Here is an 18,044-nt window from a genome sequence, read left to right on the forward strand (position 1 = left end):
GCATTTTTTAAAAAGATTTTTAGAATCTTGCTGTCTCAGGTGCAGTTCTAACATATAAACTTGTTTGCATTTCACATCTAAGATCATTGTTTAATAGCTAAAGGATTTTCTATTTTCAAATCTTCAAACAATAATTATTTTAAAATTGTTTCTTACAGAACTAAAAAATATGAATGATAAAGAAATATGTTCAATTGGAATAACAAATAAAGAAATTTGTAACAAACATATGTAAAATCCCATGATATCAAGAAAGTTTCAAGTCTTAATGATGTTGAAAAAGACTTGATAATTAGTCGTTCTGGCATTCAATATGATGAAAATGCAACGGTTTGCCTACACCATGAATATGTTTATTTAAAATGTTATTCGGCAATCCACATAACTTGCTGTGATCCATTTAATTCACACAAAGGAAAAAGAAGAAAAGGTATTATTACTTAATCATGAAACGTTTTGAAAACTTTATTGTAATTTTATATAAATTATATATATTTTTACAAAATATTTACTGAAGCAGTAGTTATCACTTATGTTTTTAGGAGGATGTAAAGAAATTAATATGCAACTTGCTAGGAAATTGAAAAATATTGGTATTAATGTTATTCCTGGAGAAAAGATATGTCCTTCATGTATGATTAAATTTATGTCATTTAAGGATGATGGACAAATGGAACCAACTTGTAGCCAGGTTTATGAAGATGAAGATAATGATCCTAATATAAACGAGTTGTTAAAAAAAAATCTTAATTCTTCTTTGACGATTATGAACATAAGTCCTCTCAAAATGCATGCAGTAAATAGTCACTCTAGAGTTGCTCTTGGCAAAAAAAAATTGTTACATGTTCAAAAAACAGTAAAGTTAGGCATTGCAAGGACTTTAAATATAGATCCTGAAGAGTTAAGCCAAGAAGATTCCTTCAATAAATTATCTAAGGAAGTCAAAGGTAAAGCAAATGACATGGATATACTTATTAGAAAAATCAAAGAAAAAATGTTAATTTCCAATCGTAATCAGAAAATTCAACTACTAACACTGGTTCCAATTTCTTGGTCACACAAAGATATAGAAAAAGAATTTAATGTTACTAATTACATGGTGCAGATATCACGCAAATTGCTGCAGAAAAATGGTATTTTATCTTTTCCTGAAAAAAAAAAAGGAAAGAAAACACCTCAAGAATCAGTAGATAAAATTATTGAATTTTATTGTAATGATGAAAATAGCAGACTAATGTCTGGTAAAAAAGATTTTGTTAGTATAGCTCGAAGATCTCACATGCAAAAACGTTTGATTCTCTCAAATCTAAAAGAGCTATATGCAAAGTTTAAAACCTGTTATCCAGATATAAAGACTTGTTTTCCTAACTTTTGCTCACATCGTCCAAAATGGTGCATTACAGTAGGAGCATCTGGTACGCATACAGTATGTGTGTGCACCTACCATCAAAATGTTAAGTTAATGATTAGTGCAGTTGAATTATCAAAGGATTATCACGAACTTATTGATATGCTTGTTTGTAGTAGGGCTAACAAGAATTGCATGATACATCGTTGCCCTATGTGCCCAGAAGATTCTGCATTAGTACATTATCTTGAAAATGAGTTATACTCTCAAGACGATATTGATGAAGATGATGATTATTGTATAGATTATAAACAATGGAAAACAACAGACCGATCTGAGCTATTAAGTCTAACAGAAACGACAAGTAGCTTTATTAATATTTTGAAAAATAAGTTACAAAAACTTACTGTTCATTCTTACATTGCAAAAAGTCAAGCTGCTTCTTTAAGAAAGTTAAAAAATGAGTTAAGTAGTACTGAGGTTGTTGTCCTTTTAGATTTCTCAGAAAATTATGAGTTTGTTGTACAAGACGAAATACAAAGTTTTCACTGGAACAAAATTCAAGCAACATTGCATCCAACAGTAATTTATTATAAAGAAAATAATGTCCTCAAATGTGATTCATTATGTTTCATCTCAGATGATTTACTGCATGATGTAGATATGGTTTATCATGTGATGAAGCTAGCAATTGAACATATTAAAAGCAATATTTCTCATCAAATAGAAACTGTCCATTACTTTTTAGATGGGTGTGTTGGCCAGTACAAAAACTGCAAACACTTCATAAATATATGCCACCATGAACAAGATTTTGGTATGAAATGTACATGGTCTTTCTTTGCAACAAGTCACGGTAAATCACCCTGTGATGGTATTGGCGGGACTGTAAAAAGACTAACTTCAATTGCTAGCCTTCATCGAACAACAACAAATCATATTCTTACAGCATCTGCAATGTTTAATTTTTGCCAAAACGAAATCAAAGGAATTAATTTTTATTACATATCTAAGGAGTCAAACACAATAATTCGAAGTGAAATGGAGCAAAGATATGCAACTGCAAAAACATTACCAGGCACTCGCACCTATCACAATTTTGTTCCAATAAGTAACACAAAAATTGGAACTAAAATTGTTTCTGAACAATTGGAGTATTCATTTGTTTTTAATTTTCAAACTGATGAAATTATTAAAGAATTCTTGTCTAATATAAGCATTGGCGCGTTTGTATGTTTGATATATGATAACAATCCATGGATTGGACTAGTTGAGGAAGCTGATGTTGAAAATAAAGACTTTCTAGTTAGATTCATGCATCCATGTTACCCTTCAAGGTCATATTATTGGCCTTCTAGAGATGATGTGTGCTGGGTTCCATCAACAAACTTATTGTTAATGATTAATATTCCAACAACTGTTACAGGAAGACAATACAAAATCAGTGAAATAGATCACCAGAGCATTGAAGATAGCTGGGCAAACTTTAAACCAGAGAACTAATTTGTTATCTTTCAAAGATTTTTTATTTTTATTAAATGTGGAAGATTGTCAATTCTTATTGCCTATTAGTTTTAGTTTTTCTCATTGCAATTTAATTATTTTCATGGTTTTAGTCTAATTTTGAAATTTTTTGGGTTTATTATTATAAGACTTTGAATGCGAATAAATCTGATTTAAAAAAAAAAACCCTTGCAGTTTTTTTGTATTATGGAGTTTGTTACATATAGAACATTAGGAAAAAATTTCAGAATTTTATCTTTTAGGCATCTGGAGATTTTTTTGTACGGGGCATCAAAAAACTTACGAAAAGTGTTACACCATTTTGAAATTGAATTTTCATATAGAAGCTTAAATTTTTGTGTATTTTACCCATGATTTTTGAGTTCCTCACCCTAAAAAATAGTTAGATAGAAATTTTTACCACTATTAAACAAGTATTTTATAAGTTAAAGCTAATTGTGTCATGCAATAAGCCTAAAAAATAAATGGCGCTGAAAAAAATAGTAAAAAAAGAGACTGGGACCAAGTATCAGTATCTCTGAAACCGTAAGGAGTCAGACACTAAAATTTGGAGTGAAGTTTCCTTTTATTAATTCAAGCTTGTATTCCAAAAATCAGCAAAATCTAAGATGGTATGGTGCCGAATTATTTTTTTTTTTAGTTGATTTGACATGGAATGACCCATATATATATATACATATATATATATATCTGTGTGTGTGTATGCTAACATAATCTTTGTTGTTCAATTTTGTTAGAGACCGCCGATTCGTTACTGTTTATCGGTTTGCGGATTGTGCACCGAATTATCTATGCTAAACGGTTCAAACTACTTACGGATTGATTTGATCCGAAAATAATTTATCGGAAAATAATTCGTTAAAATTTTTTCGGATTATTTTTTCGGATTGCAATCCGATTCGATACTTTCGGATCGGATTGCAATTCGAAAAATTTTTTTCGAATTGGAATCCGAACCGATGTTATTTTTACGGATTTATACGGATTCAGAATAAAAAAAGCTTTCGAATTAAGATTCATTTTTATTTATTTATAATATTCAAATATACAATGAAACGAAATGATTTCCTTGTTAAGAAATAAAAAAAAATCAAAATCACACTGAAAGTTAATCATTTTCCAAATTCATTTCCTGGCCACACAATGTCTTGAATTTTACTGAGTTGCTTAGTGTTTTCTTTCATATATACCAACATCTCAACCTTTGAGATTGAAAGATTGGTTCTTCTAGAGCTCTATATATTCCCTGCTGTTGAGAAAACTCTTTCAGATGTTGATGATGCAGCAGGTATACAGAGGTTTTTTCTGGCCAGCCTTGACATTATTGGGTAAATATACTGGTTTTGTTTCCAGAATTCCAGTACATTTGTATTTGCTGGAACTGGTTTTGAATTCAAATACCCCTCAATTTCAGTAGAAATGGCTTTCTTGGTGCTTGTTTCACCTCCAGGATTAATGTAACCTGCACCAAACACTTTCTTCCTCAGTTGTTCAGTGAAATCAAAGTCGTCATCATCTTCATCATCCAACATTGAAGGTGAAGGAGTGCTTTGGCTAGCCAAAATTTCTCTTTTTGACAGTTCTTCCATAGCTTTTTTTACTGCAGTTTTGACTACTTCAAATTTTTCCCCCTCATCCACAAAGCACATGCCCTTGCTGTTAGGATCTAAAAAATGAGCTATAGAGAATTCAATATTCATCAACTCCCCTTCGAATCTTTTGTTTAGATCTTCATTGAAGTAGTGAGCAAGCTCTGATGACACCTCGGTTTTTGGCTTGATCATCTCCCTTGCTAATCTTCCTCTGATGTTGTATAGGCAATTAATAACGGAACAGATGCTAACATTCTTTTCACTGCTGCATTTCTCAGAGAATTCTGAAAAGCCTCTCAGAAGCCGGATGACAGATTGAATAGATTCCACTTCATCATCTGTTGGTAAAAGATCTGTCAACTTACAACCTCCAGAAACAGTAGGGTTCGGATTCTTTAAAGAATGCATCGCCGGAAGAAGATCCACCACAGACTCCATTTGATGGAGGTCAGAGTTCCATCTTGTGGGGCATCTCTGTACTAACTTCGTTCTGGATTTTTTTAAGGCTTTGGCAGCATTAACTAAAGTCATAGCTTTTTGAGAGGACTGGTTGAAGTGACCTACTAATTTTGTTATTTTGTTATTTTGTGTTGAGAATTGACCATTTTGGACATCTTTTATCATCGACAGCACCACTGATAACTAGATTTAGACGGTGGTCGACACACCAAATTGCACTTTGAACTCCAATTGATTTCCTAACACCTGCTTGGACATTAGCTGCACCGTCGACTGTTATCCAGGTTTTGACTCCAAAATCAAGTTCCAGTTTGTTGATAGATTCATTGAGCTTCTTGGCAATATTGTCGGCAGTATGTTGTTCGGGGAAGTAGGACATTTCTACCAAGAAGCGCTTTAATTGGAACTTTGAATCTATATAGTGGAGTGTAAGGCTCATGAAAGACAAATTGGTGTGATCAGTGGTCCACACGTCGGATGTAAAGGCCACTCCATCAAGATTTGACTTGTCTGTATTGAAAATGTTTTTTACTTGTTCCTTGATGAATTTAAAAAGGAGAGGAATGTATTTTGTAGATATATTCTTTGCTGTAATGGCTCTGAATTGACCGTTGGTTGCAGTTCTCATCATCCGGGTGAATGCGTCAGTTTCTACAATAGAAAATGGTTGAGTGTCCTCAATCACCCATTTAGTAATGTCAACAACAGTTCTTATTTGATTGATGTCAGTAACTTCCCATTTAGGTTTGGTAGCCTGTTTTCTGCCTTGCAGTGTCTGTGTGTTGGAAGTGCCACAAGTTCCACTTGGTCCAGGCTGTGGCGATGCTGGTGTATCTTTTTGTGTTTGTGGACATCTCCTCTTTTTTCCTCTTTCTTGTGTTTGTTCAAAATCTGAGTCTTCAGAGGCAAGCTCATCAAAAATGTCTGGTATTGTTGATTTTTGCTTGTCTTTCCTTTCTAACTGTTTATATAAATTCAAGTGGACTCTTTTCAAATGGTTCCTTAAAGGACTTGTGGTGCTTTTATTGATTAAGTATATTTTGCCACAGGCCTTGCATTTTGCCTTGTTTTCCTCCACATTGTTGAAGAATTCCCAAATATTAGACAGCTTAGGCATCTGAAAAGAAAAAAAAAGTGAAATAAAAAAAAAAAAAAAGAAACGAATCGGATTTAGTTTGCCATATCGGATCGGACGAATATTTCGGATTATTTATTGAATTTAAAATCCACAAAAACGGATCAGATTGTTAATAAGGATTACTTTTCGGATTAAAAATTCGAAAACACGGATCAAATCACATTTTCGATTTACTGACTTTTTATTGAAATATTTGCCTCAATATTTCCTTAATATTTGCCTTAATAAAACGTGATAGTTTTTGATGCATACAAACAGTTTCCGAAAAAGAACTAATTATTTATTAAGTTATTTGAAAATTTTCCTTAATATTCGTCTTAACAATAAATGATATTTTAGAGGCATGCATAAAGTTTTCAATAAAAGAACTAATTATTTGCCTTAATTATTGAAATGAGCGTAACATTTTTTCAAACTAATTTTTATCTCTATTTCTATTTTTATTTCTGTTAATATTTAAGTAGAAGAAATATTACAATATAAATTTTATCGGACCAATCCACTAATTGAAGCAATCCGCAAAGCGAAATAATTCGCAAAGGAATTCGATCCACAAAAAAAAAAAAAAAAAAAAAAACCCCGCAAAAATTCAGTTTGAAATATTCTTAACTTTTAAATCAAAATAATATAATAATGGCTTACCGTAATAAATGTAGGTGAAGAATAGTAGACTTGATCTGTTGAACGAATTGTTGTATGTTAAGATTTCCAAATAGAACTGATTGAAAATAAAAAAGAAATCCACTATTTATAGGACGCGCACATAATGAAAACGTAATTTTTTTGGACCACACCATTTAATGGTGACGCGAACGGAACGCGATTCGTATAATTCGCTAAACGAATTAAAGTTAAATTGATTTGTAAAAATTTTTCGGATTAATAATCCGAACAGCAAAGAGAATCCGCAAAAAAAAAAATCCGCTAGTGGTTCGTAAAAATTTTTCGGATTGATAATCCGAACAGCGAAGTGAATCCGCAAAAAAAAAAATTCGCTAGTGGTTCGTAAATTAGCTTTCGGATTATTAATCCGAAAAATTTTTACGAACTGACTATTTTAATCCGCAAAATAAGTCGGATTGGCTTTTTGCGGATTTTACGAACCGAATCGGCGGTGCCTAATTAAACGTTAAGCATTTCTGTAGTAATTATATTATAGATTATAACGTTCATCTTTTATATATTATATATCCATATATTATAACGTTTCTCTTCATCAGTTTTACATATTGCATGTACATATCACTCAAATATGAAAACAAAGTTTTAGATTTCTAATTTATTTTAATCAAATTATTAAAGCCTGCCATTTAAATGTTCCTTATTAATGGAATAGAGAAAATATCATTAAGTTAAATCACTCTTTTCGATTAGGAAGTTTGAAACAAAATAAATATAAATTTCTTTCATCAAAATAAAACCAAATTCAACGAACAAATGCTATTTATAAATCTTACAAAGAAGAATTCGTTAATAAAAACAAACCATTTTGACTTAATTATTATATTATATATAATGTCAATTATTAATGTAATATATATGATATAAATTATGACACATTTATAATATATCACATAAATTATTATATAAAAATACCAAAAGATGTGATTTATATACATTTAAGTTTCTTCAGAAATGTTTTATAAGGGGCTACCTAATTTACAATTTTTATCATTATTATTGATAAATTATTTGTGTCATCATCAAAATCCCTTTAAGAATTATTTAGAACTAAAATGTAAAGTCAATCCGTGTACATAATTTATGCCAGGTTGCAATTACAGCAACCATACTACCAACGATTGGTATTTAAAAATGTTCAAAGCTATTTATCTCAGCAGACTTTTTTATGGCTCTTTGTTTTCTGCCACCGTTATGCTAAGTAGCTCCTGCCAAATAGTGAACAATGGCTTTTAGGATGCCACTTTCGGATGCATCTTTGGTTAGACCATTTTTTCTTAATGCTCCTGTAAATATACATCATCCTTCGTAGTTGAATACAACACATTACTTGTTACTAAACAAATTAAGAATAAAATATACATTCTGTATGTTATCCGAAAATGTATGATACATATAAGTTTATATCTTTAAATGTTAATAATTTTCCCTTAAAATTTAGGAATAATCCCTTCTAGTTTAAGATATAAGTGCATGTAAGAAGACCTTAAGTTCTTTCATAATGTATTATAATAAATTTTTAAATAAAGAAACATTTAAATCATCTACTATACTTTTTTATTAATATTTTATACTGTTATACTTACTGTTATTCTTACTATTATTTGAGAATTCTGCACAAGCAATTAATAAATTACTATGTTGGCAGCTCCCAACAGTTGTAAGTTGGTTAGCAATTATCATTTTAGACCTATATAATAACTAGGTTTCTTTGGTCTAAATTTAAAACTTAAATACTTTTTCTTCATTATTTTACATAATAAATTTAAACCAACCTAAAAAATAAAAATTATACATAGTCTTACTGAGAACTTGTACATTATTTTATCATATTTACTCTAAAAAACGGCTTCAAAAAAATTGCCGTATACACTATTCAGTTATGTTTTAAGCGGTGGTCCAGAAAAAAAAAAGCTCAAGCATTAAAGAAAGTTAATATGCAAATAAAAAAATTTTAAAGCTGATAGAAACTGTTTAAACAATTTAACTAACTAAATGCAGATTTATCAAATACTCACTACTTAAACCTAAAAACAAATTAAAGTAAAAATTTATAAGAAAGATAAAAAACTGTTAAGATCTTCACAACTATTTTGCTTAATTTCAATAATTAATTACAGTATGGTTACCATTTTGGATCATTCTTTGGTTAGATCAGCTCCAGCTGCCTAAAAAAAGTTAGGTTTAGAAACATTTAGTTATTAAAGCATAATAGTCACTTCAGTTGCAGAAATTCAAAGCCTAAAATTATGTAAGAAGAATATTAATTTCTGTAGTTGAATACAGTTTTCATAGTTTAACAATTGGTGGTGCTAAAGACTATATCTCATTACTAAAGTTCACATATTCAGTAGTATTATCCTAGTAATAATGCAGGCATAAAACAACAAAAGGCATTTAAATTCTGTACCAAAATTACTACCTTCTGGGTAGAGATTACTTGCAAAGGAGTATCACAACATTAATATCAAATTTGACACAATATTTCATAATGTATACTGAAAAAGATAAAGTTCATTCAAGTTATTTTTTAAATGTTATCTAAAATTTTTTACAACTTTCTCATGGCAAAATTAACTTTACATAATTCTACAGATTCAGAAAAAAGGAAAAAAAGTTACAGTATTTTATGACACTTAAAAAGCACTTTTAAGTGTGTCATGCGTTCTAGATTATCTTCATAATTTGTAAGAAAAATATTATGAAAACTTTACTAAAAAATCATTTTAAATGATAAGACCATAAGTTTGAGTTTCAAAAACAGTGTATTATTCAATATTGTTAAGAACTTTTTTAATGTTTAAAAAAAAACTCTTTACCATTATCTTTTTTGGAATATTGAATACTTCAGAAATTGCATCAATGCTTGTTATTTATAACTTATTGCTTTCAAACAGCCATGGGAAAAGTACTTTACACAAGATATACCAGATAAATTTTCTTTTACATATCTAATTTTATATTCTTAAATTTTTTAAAAAAACCCTGTGTTGTGATCAACATTTTCTGAAAAGTAACAAAAAGATTGTTTTCTCTATAAAGTAAAGTGCAAGTGAAAAAATGTGACAAATAACTTTTGCTCCAGTGATAACTTTTAACCTCATCCTGGACTACATATAATGATAATTTTCAGCAAAATCTTCAAAAATTATTCATTTCTTTTGATTAAGATTTTCTTAGCAGTTTTTTTTAAGTAATTACTTTGTGTTTTTCAGTGCTAATGCAAAAGAAGTCATTAAAATTATTGAGTGGCAGTATTTGCAACACTAGTGTTGTATAGTCAGTGGTCTGCCATTGCTTGAATACTTTGAATAATTTTTCTTAGCTAATTGCCTATAAACTCTTGTACTAAACACCTGCTTGAATACCTGGGGATTGGTCAAATTGGTGCAGCATACAGCATTTCTAAAACAACAAACAATTACAGAAATAGAATCCTTATAACTTTTATTCCAAATAATTGCATCCATGAGAAGTATTGCATTTTGAAGATTTTTTGTATGCACTTATATTGAGACTAACTGAGACATTAGCTGAAATGCACCACTTTGGGTTTCAGATTGCAAAGTTTGACAAACTGACATTGACATTAGGATAGTCTTTTTTAGATGTGTTTTGTAAATGTGCAACATGTAATTCTTTAAGATTGAGGTAGAAATAACATTTTTTGAATGTGTTGGGTTTTTTTAATACTAAGTCTTTTTTTCCCTGGCATCCTTCTTAGAAACTTATTTCTTTGATAAAAAATTATCACTAATTTGACTGTTTCTGGTATAATATGGTTTTTTAGATTTTTTCCTGGTAATGATAAAATCCTCTGCTCATGTTTATCTTTTTTAACTTTAGAAAAAGACAATCAGACAGTTCAAAGTAATTTGATACCTTTTTATACGTCCAAGATTTTGTTGCAAGTGTTAACATTTGCACCTTATAGTGTTAGGAGTCAATCAATTAATTTTTTTTTGAATTCATACATTAAACTGTCTAGATCTTTATCTTTATGCTACTGTTTGAAATGGTGCTGTTTATTCGTGATGTTAAAGAAACATCTCCAATATTATATGCTAACAAAACCTTTTCAGCAACTCTGTCTGATAATATCCTCACAATTTTGTTTTGCTGGTAAAATCCAAAGTAATTCATATAAAAGTATTAAACTTTAACATTTCTTACTTTGTGACTCCCACTCTTCCTGTCAAGTAAAATCTTCATCAGCTTCTACTGCTCTTTTGTAATGTTTGCTGCATGTTTTCAAACCCGGGGTTATATTTAAATTATTTTCTTATAAAAGCAAAAGTCAAGGGAATTCTTTAAGTTCCCTAAAAAAAAAAAGCAAGTTTAGATAAGTTTTAAAAGTAACTGAAATCTTAACAACTATTATAAATCTTCACAAAACATTTTCCATTTTATTCCCATAAGAGATATGCTGTAACTATAATAAATGTTAGATTAAATTTTACAGAAGTCTTTTTACTTTTCCTTTTGCATTTCAAAAGGATTGCAACACTTTTTAACTTTTCTCTCAAAATATTTGCAATAGAGCTGCTAATGATAACCACATGAAATTCTTATTGAATATATTTTTCTTTCATATTTGCTTACCACATTATTTTCTTAACAGATTTTAATGTTATGTTTTACAATTTCATTTCTAAAATTGTTAACTCAAATATATATTTCTTTAGAGAAAATAGAAATACAAAAAATTAACAATATGCTTTTTCATAATACACTCCTTCATTTGCTTAAACTTTAAACAAAGGTGTCAAACAGGACCAATTTCAGAGGAAGGGTGGGGGACAATTTTAAAAAGCTTAACTTAAACTGTCTAAAACACATTAGTGGCTTTTTTGAAACTTATCTAAGCATTTAATGACTTGGAATATTAAAAATGCATTCAAGAGCAACAAAACTATTTAAAACTTAAAACTTAATAGAAAACATTTGAAAACTAAAATGTAAGTTAATTCACTCCTTTTATAATAAGTATTTCAGATATATTTTGATAATTCAACTTAAGTAAAACATATAATATTGATAAAACAAAAAGAAAAATAATAACATTCACAATAACAAAAAAAAGATTAACAATATAGATAAAAATAACCAAAGTAATAAATCTTATGCGAAAAAAAAAACAATGAAAAGAACTAATAATAAAAAGTGTAATAAAAAAATTAGTAACAAAATAAATGATAGTAAGAACAAATATAACAATAATAAAAAGAATAATAATAATTATAAAAATAATGACCAAAGCAAAAAACAAAAAGAATTTTAAAACAAAACAAGTATATAAAAATAAAAAAAAAAGTAAAAAAAGACGAAGAAACATGTAACAAAAATAAAGCAAATAACACAAAAACATAAATTAAAACAATAAGAATAATCAAAGTAAAGAAAATAATATCAACAAAAAAAAAAGAAAAACACAATTATATTAATATTAGCAAGAACAATAAATAAATTAAAAAAACAATATAACTATTAAAAATAACAAAAAAAATAATAAAAACAAAAATATGAATATTAATAATAATAAAAAAAATAAAAATGATAATAGTAACAATAAAAAACAAAAAAAAAATAACAATAATAAAAGGAATAACAAAAAAAAAAAAAAAGGTAAAAAACAATAATAATTATAATAAAAGTTAAAATAATAATAATAAAAATTCTAAAAAAATAATAATAATATAAGCAATATTTATAACACTGATGATGATAATATGAACAAAAGAAACAAAAAAAACAATAGAAAAAATAATAACAACAATAAATATAATAATAAAAAGAATTTTAATATAGTAATAATAATAATAGTAATTAAAATGATGATGATAACATTAACATAATAAATAATATTATTATTAATAAAAACATTAACAACAATAAACAAAAAAATAATAATAATAGAACTAATGATAACAGTAACTATCTAAAAGAAAAATAAAAGAATTATTAACAAAAACAAAAATAACGATAATAATAAAAACAATAAAAACAATAATAACACTAATGTTAAAAGAAATCATAAGAAAAGTAATAATGATAACAATTAGAAAAATGTAAATATTTATAATAATAGAAATAGTTTTAACAATTAAATTAATAATAATAGTACTACTAATAATAACAATGACAAAAGTAACAGTAATAATAACAGTAATAGTAACAGTAATAGTAATAATAATAATGGTAATAATAAAAATAATAATAATTATAATAATAATAATAATAATAATAATAATAATAATAATAATAATAATAATAATAATAATAATAATAATAATAATAATAATAATAATAATAATAATAGTAATAATAATACCAATAATAGTAATAATAATAATGATAATAATAACAATAATAATAACAATAATAAAAACAATAATATTAATAATAATAGTAATAATAACAATAGTAATAACAATAACAATAAAAACTAGCAAAAAGCAACCCGTAATACTGGTTATGGTCAGTCTGTTACTTAATTTATAGTGGCAGTTTTCCACAATTTAAAGTTGCGAAACCTTAACTAACACCCTTTTAGAAAAACGCCTTCATTTTGAAAAAATTTAACCATCTGTAAAATTAAAATAAAAAGTATGCGGAGGTAAAATAATTTACCAATTATTTAACATTATTTGAGTAATTTACAACTGACATAGGTCATATAAGTGAAAGGCAGAACTATTTTCCTCGACATTACTAAGTTCAAAACAATATGTTTTTAGTTACTGACACAAAATAATAACACTTCATCATGTTTTAAATTGACGAAAAAGTTAAGCTAAATACTTGTTATATTTTTTATAACATGAACTTTAACTAATAAGATTTATATAAAGCGAACGTAAGTTGTACATGAGTTATTCATTTTTTGGTATCCCCTTGATACATGTTTCTTTAAAAAAGGAAATTGTCTTTAAAACATTAAATGCACACAACTAAATAAATTTATTAAAAATAACTGAACATTTGACCATTACTATATATGGCACTAATCTGACGATATTTATATATGGCCTCTTTGTTTCAATAGTTTTTAGTAAACGGTAATTTGCTACCATTTACTAAAACTTCCTTTTGTTACTCGAAATTTAATTCTCTTAAATATTTTGACACTAATAAAGGACCTCCCTTCTCCATTTTTGCCTTAATGGTGGTAAGGAGAATAGAGTTATTTTTATTAAGAGTAATCAAGTTTTTGATGAAGACCTTTTACCAGAATGATAAAATATAAAACAATGATTTACATGTATAATAATTTTTTCTTTTTAATATATATAAGAATTTAACATATATAAGAATTTTTTCTTTCCTGAAAAGTGTTGCAAATGCAAAGTAAGCTAATTAAATAGTTAAACACCTTATAAAATTTAAGTAACTCGATATTTGACAAATGCGCAAAACTACAATATTCACCACCCTCGTTAAAAAAGATTTAAAAAGAACTGACAAAAATTTACAGTGAAAGGTGATCAGGTTTCTTTTTATAAATCGTATAAATGCGTCATGCATAATTCTTAAAGAAAAAAAAAAACGGAATTATGATACCATAATTACAACAACAACAACAACAACAAAAAGCACCACATAAACACTGAAAATTGATTTACCTATTTATGGTAACCTATTTTGACATGGCAGTTAATATAAATATTTATCGAAAATGTAACTATAAAATCTATTTCGAAGTACAAAAGGATTAACAATACTAAAAACAAAAAAGAAAAAAGAAAAAAAAAAAAACAAATTCAGATATAAATTACATTTCTAGCATAATGTTATCTTGGCTTTTAGTAAATAGAAAAAGCAGTGAGTTCCAATAATGAAACTACCTATTATTCATTTTTAACGATAGTCACCGATGTGAAGGTGTCTATTGTTAAAAACAAATATCAACACAAGACATCAAAACAATAACACATAAAAATAGAGTATTTACACCCTTGATCCTAAAATCCAGCGAAGATAACAAACCAAATTAAAATATGAATTAGAAAACCAATTTAAAGTTAACTATGATTATCTTTTTACTAAACATATAAATACATAAAAGTATATTTGTTTTTATGTTCAATATTAGTTATTCAATTACTTCAAATTTAGAACATTAAAATACCCTAGATTTAAAGATCAAGGTTGCATACTCTCATACACATTAAGCTAAACATTAACAGACATTATTATGTGTTTCCAGAATAATTAAAAAAGGCTAGACAACACAACCTAGCTCTAAAGCAGTAACACCGCCTGGCACTAAATGCTGCCAAGTCACACCTCTGCTATAAATACATCGCTTGGCTGGCAAGGTTATCAATCTTGCTCAACATCATGCCAAGTCACACCACTTTGAAAACATGGAAACAACATAATTTAAACAAATATACAACTATAAACAAATATGGTTTTATATAACACATATAAAAACATTTTATAACAATATTAAATGACAGATATATTTATCAAAAACTAGGAAAAAAAATATTAAAATAACAAATAAAGTTATACATACAAAATGTGCTCACAACCTACAAACAGTAAGTTTTCGAAATGAAAACCTAAAGACTATAAATTAAGAACATTAGAAATTGTAACATTATTTAAGTAACACTTTTCACCTACCATACCTTGAATGAGATGTTTATCAATTTTAAAAAACAAACTATTAAATGCTCTAGTTCTTGAACATGCAGCATATAGTTGACCATGAGAGAAACACAGTTTTTTGAGACATACCCCAACTCTATCAAATGTTTGACCTTGACTTTTATTAATTGTCATTGAATAAGCCAATCTGACAGGAAACTGACAACGTTTCAGAACAAAAGGTAAATTAGAATCTGATGGAGCCATCTGAATTCGAGAAACAAAAACCTGTTTACCACCAGAAACACCTGTCAAAACCTCTTATCAATATAACTACTTTGAAGAGCACAAACTTTCATTCGAGTACTATTGCATAACCAAGCTTTGAGATCTAAATTTCTAAGTAGCATAAATACACAACCAATTTTCAATTTCAAACAACGAGGTGGCATACCTCAAGGAGTTAAGCTGTTCAAAAACTCAACAGGAAAGTTATTTCTTTCATTAAGGTCATCAGTATCAACTTGATCAGCACTTAAATAAATTTTGACCTCACCTGGCAGACATTCAAGCACTTCTTCATTGATTGATAATGAATCAACATTAGTTGGTGTTAAAATCACGTGTTTAATCATTTTGATCAGCATCTCCAAAAATCTTTTCAACAATCGATTCATTTTCTCTAAGAATGCACTGATTTGTTATTTCAATGCATCCTTTAAAAGGATCCTCCTCTTTGACAGGTATTATTTCATTCTCAAGTTTTAGTAGCCATTGGGAAAATTCACCTTCCCCATCTTGTACTCCCACATTTTTAGTTAATGCAAACTTCTGCACCCATTGCCAATGCAAAAAACATTTTATACACAATTCTACTATTTCAGCTGGTTGTCCTCTTTTCACAACAGGAAGAATTTGCCTAAAGTCACCACCAAAAAGAATGATTTTTCCTCTGAACGGAAAGTTGTTGTTGCAAATATCTTTTAACAACCTATCAATTGCATTAAGGCATGTTTAGGTATCATGGATGTTTCATCAAGCAAAAACAAACTAACTTGTCTTAAAAAATGCCCGTGTATAGAGTTAGGAGTTACATTTCATGTGCTATTATCCAATATTGGAACAGGAATTTTAATAAGCCATGCAATGTAGATCCATTTGTAAAAAGAGTTGCTGCTATGCCAGTCCATGCAGCTGTAGCAGATTTAAAGCCTCTACTTATGGTTTCAGCAATTAAATAATTGTAAGTAAAGGTTTTTCCACTACCAGCTCTCCATCCATGAAAAACAATCTAGAATGTTGATTTTCTACACTTGGTTGCTCATTCAGTGCAGCAAGGATAGCATTACATACATTTAACTGATTGACATTAAGCAGCAGTCTCATGCGATTGGCTTTGTCGATAGATTGTTGAACATTTTCATCAAAATTTTCTAGATTTAAGCCTATAAACTCATCAATAACAGGCAGATTGTAATCAGCCAGCATTTTACCACTTTGATTGATAATCTTTTCAATTTGATGAAGAGTAACTTGTTCAGCTATTAGAAGTGGGACTGAGCAGTGAATGAAATCTTCCATCATAAAAGCTTTGTATGCATTCCAGAGATGTAAAGGATTTTCAGGTTCACAAAAGGTCAAAATAATTGAAAACAACTGTCTAATTTGCTTTGGCATATGTGTTAAAACTGCCTCAGAAAGAGCATTATGCCATTCAGTGTCATCTTGCAACAAACCTTTCAAAACACATGCTTCATAAAACGTTTCAAGTACTATACTATTAACAGTACGCACATCCTCTCAAGATGTTGCTCCCTTTGCTTGCAAAAGTAACAGTCTAAGAAAAAACAATTCTCCAGTTGGATCAACTTTATACATTCTTACTATCACCTTATTACCACCCCTTTGTCTAACCTTCCATTTACAATGTTTATCACTAAATATAAAGTGATAAGGAATGTCTACATAAGAATAGCAATGTGCTCTTTCATTTTCAGTGTTTAACTTAAATCATGCCGCTAGGTGCGTATCACATTGAGCTGCATGATCTAAAGCCATTCTGCTCCTTCTCTAAAATACACTAATTGATTTTCAGGTAGATGTTTACAAAGTCACAGCACTTTGAAAACATGGAAACAATATAATATAAACATATGTACCAACCATAAGCACAATAAATGTGTTTAAATATGTATCTAAGGTAAAATATATACCTTATATACATATTTAAACACACTTTTAAAACAATTATGTAACACATATTAACACATACACAAACAATAAAAAAACACTTTACATTATTATAAAAACACATTGATAAAACAACTATAAAGCACTTATTACCACATACACATACATATCAAAAAAGCATATATGCAAACGATAAACGTGTGCAAACAAAAATTTTAAAAATGACGCAAGAAAATGTAAAAAGATACAAAATATACATTTACAAACAATACTCTTTACCTTCTTTTTTTTTCATAAGAACTTTAATCCTCATAACAAAATTTAACCTTTACATACAATAACATGTGACATGCCATGTCAGTGTTGGCACAAAATTTTAATTTATTTTTCTAAATTTTCTAAAAAAGAACAAATATAGTTAATAGCATCACAGAAATTTTAAAGTAGTAATAACCATTTTATGGAAATAGCATTAGTATAACTTTAAATAACATCTATACCCCTATTTTCCTTCTAA

The 18,044-nt window shown here is 28.2% G+C and overlaps 1 protein-coding gene and 1 pseudogene across 2 annotated transcripts in view; one reads left to right on the top strand and one right to left on the bottom strand.

Annotated features, from left to right (window-relative positions):
* LOC149889658 (uncharacterized) overlaps positions 1 to 3,037 on the top strand; it is a 3,699-nt gene extending 662 nt beyond the window's left edge. The window contains exons 1-2 of the mRNA XM_090084297.1: positions 1 to 430; positions 543 to 3,037. The exon at positions 1 to 430 is cut by the window's left edge and continues 662 nt beyond it. Of these exons, the coding sequence (XP_089940423.1) occupies positions 563 to 2,851 (2,289 nt within the window). The 5' untranslated portion in view covers positions 1 to 430; positions 543 to 562 and the 3' untranslated portion in view covers positions 2,852 to 3,037. The remainder of the gene's footprint in view (positions 431 to 542) is intronic.
* A 4,476-nt stretch (positions 3,038 to 7,513) lies between these two features.
* Positions 7,514 to 18,044, bottom strand: LOC149889659 (uncharacterized; annotated as a pseudogene). The gene is made up of 5 exons (XR_016451967.1): positions 17,807 to 18,044; positions 14,215 to 17,407; positions 10,916 to 11,061; positions 8,872 to 8,910; positions 7,514 to 8,078 (listed from the first exon to the last, which is right to left on the bottom strand). The product of XR_016451967.1 is annotated as an uncharacterized LOC149889659 (transcript).

This window comes from Hydra viridissima, unplaced genomic scaffold (genome assembly GCF_058129835.1).
Source record: "Hydra viridissima isolate aposymbiotic clone 2 unplaced genomic scaffold, HvirCarnegie_v1 scaffold_4, whole genome shotgun sequence".
In the NCBI taxonomy this organism is placed as follows: Eukaryota; Metazoa; Cnidaria; class Hydrozoa; order Anthoathecata; family Hydridae; genus Hydra; species Hydra viridissima.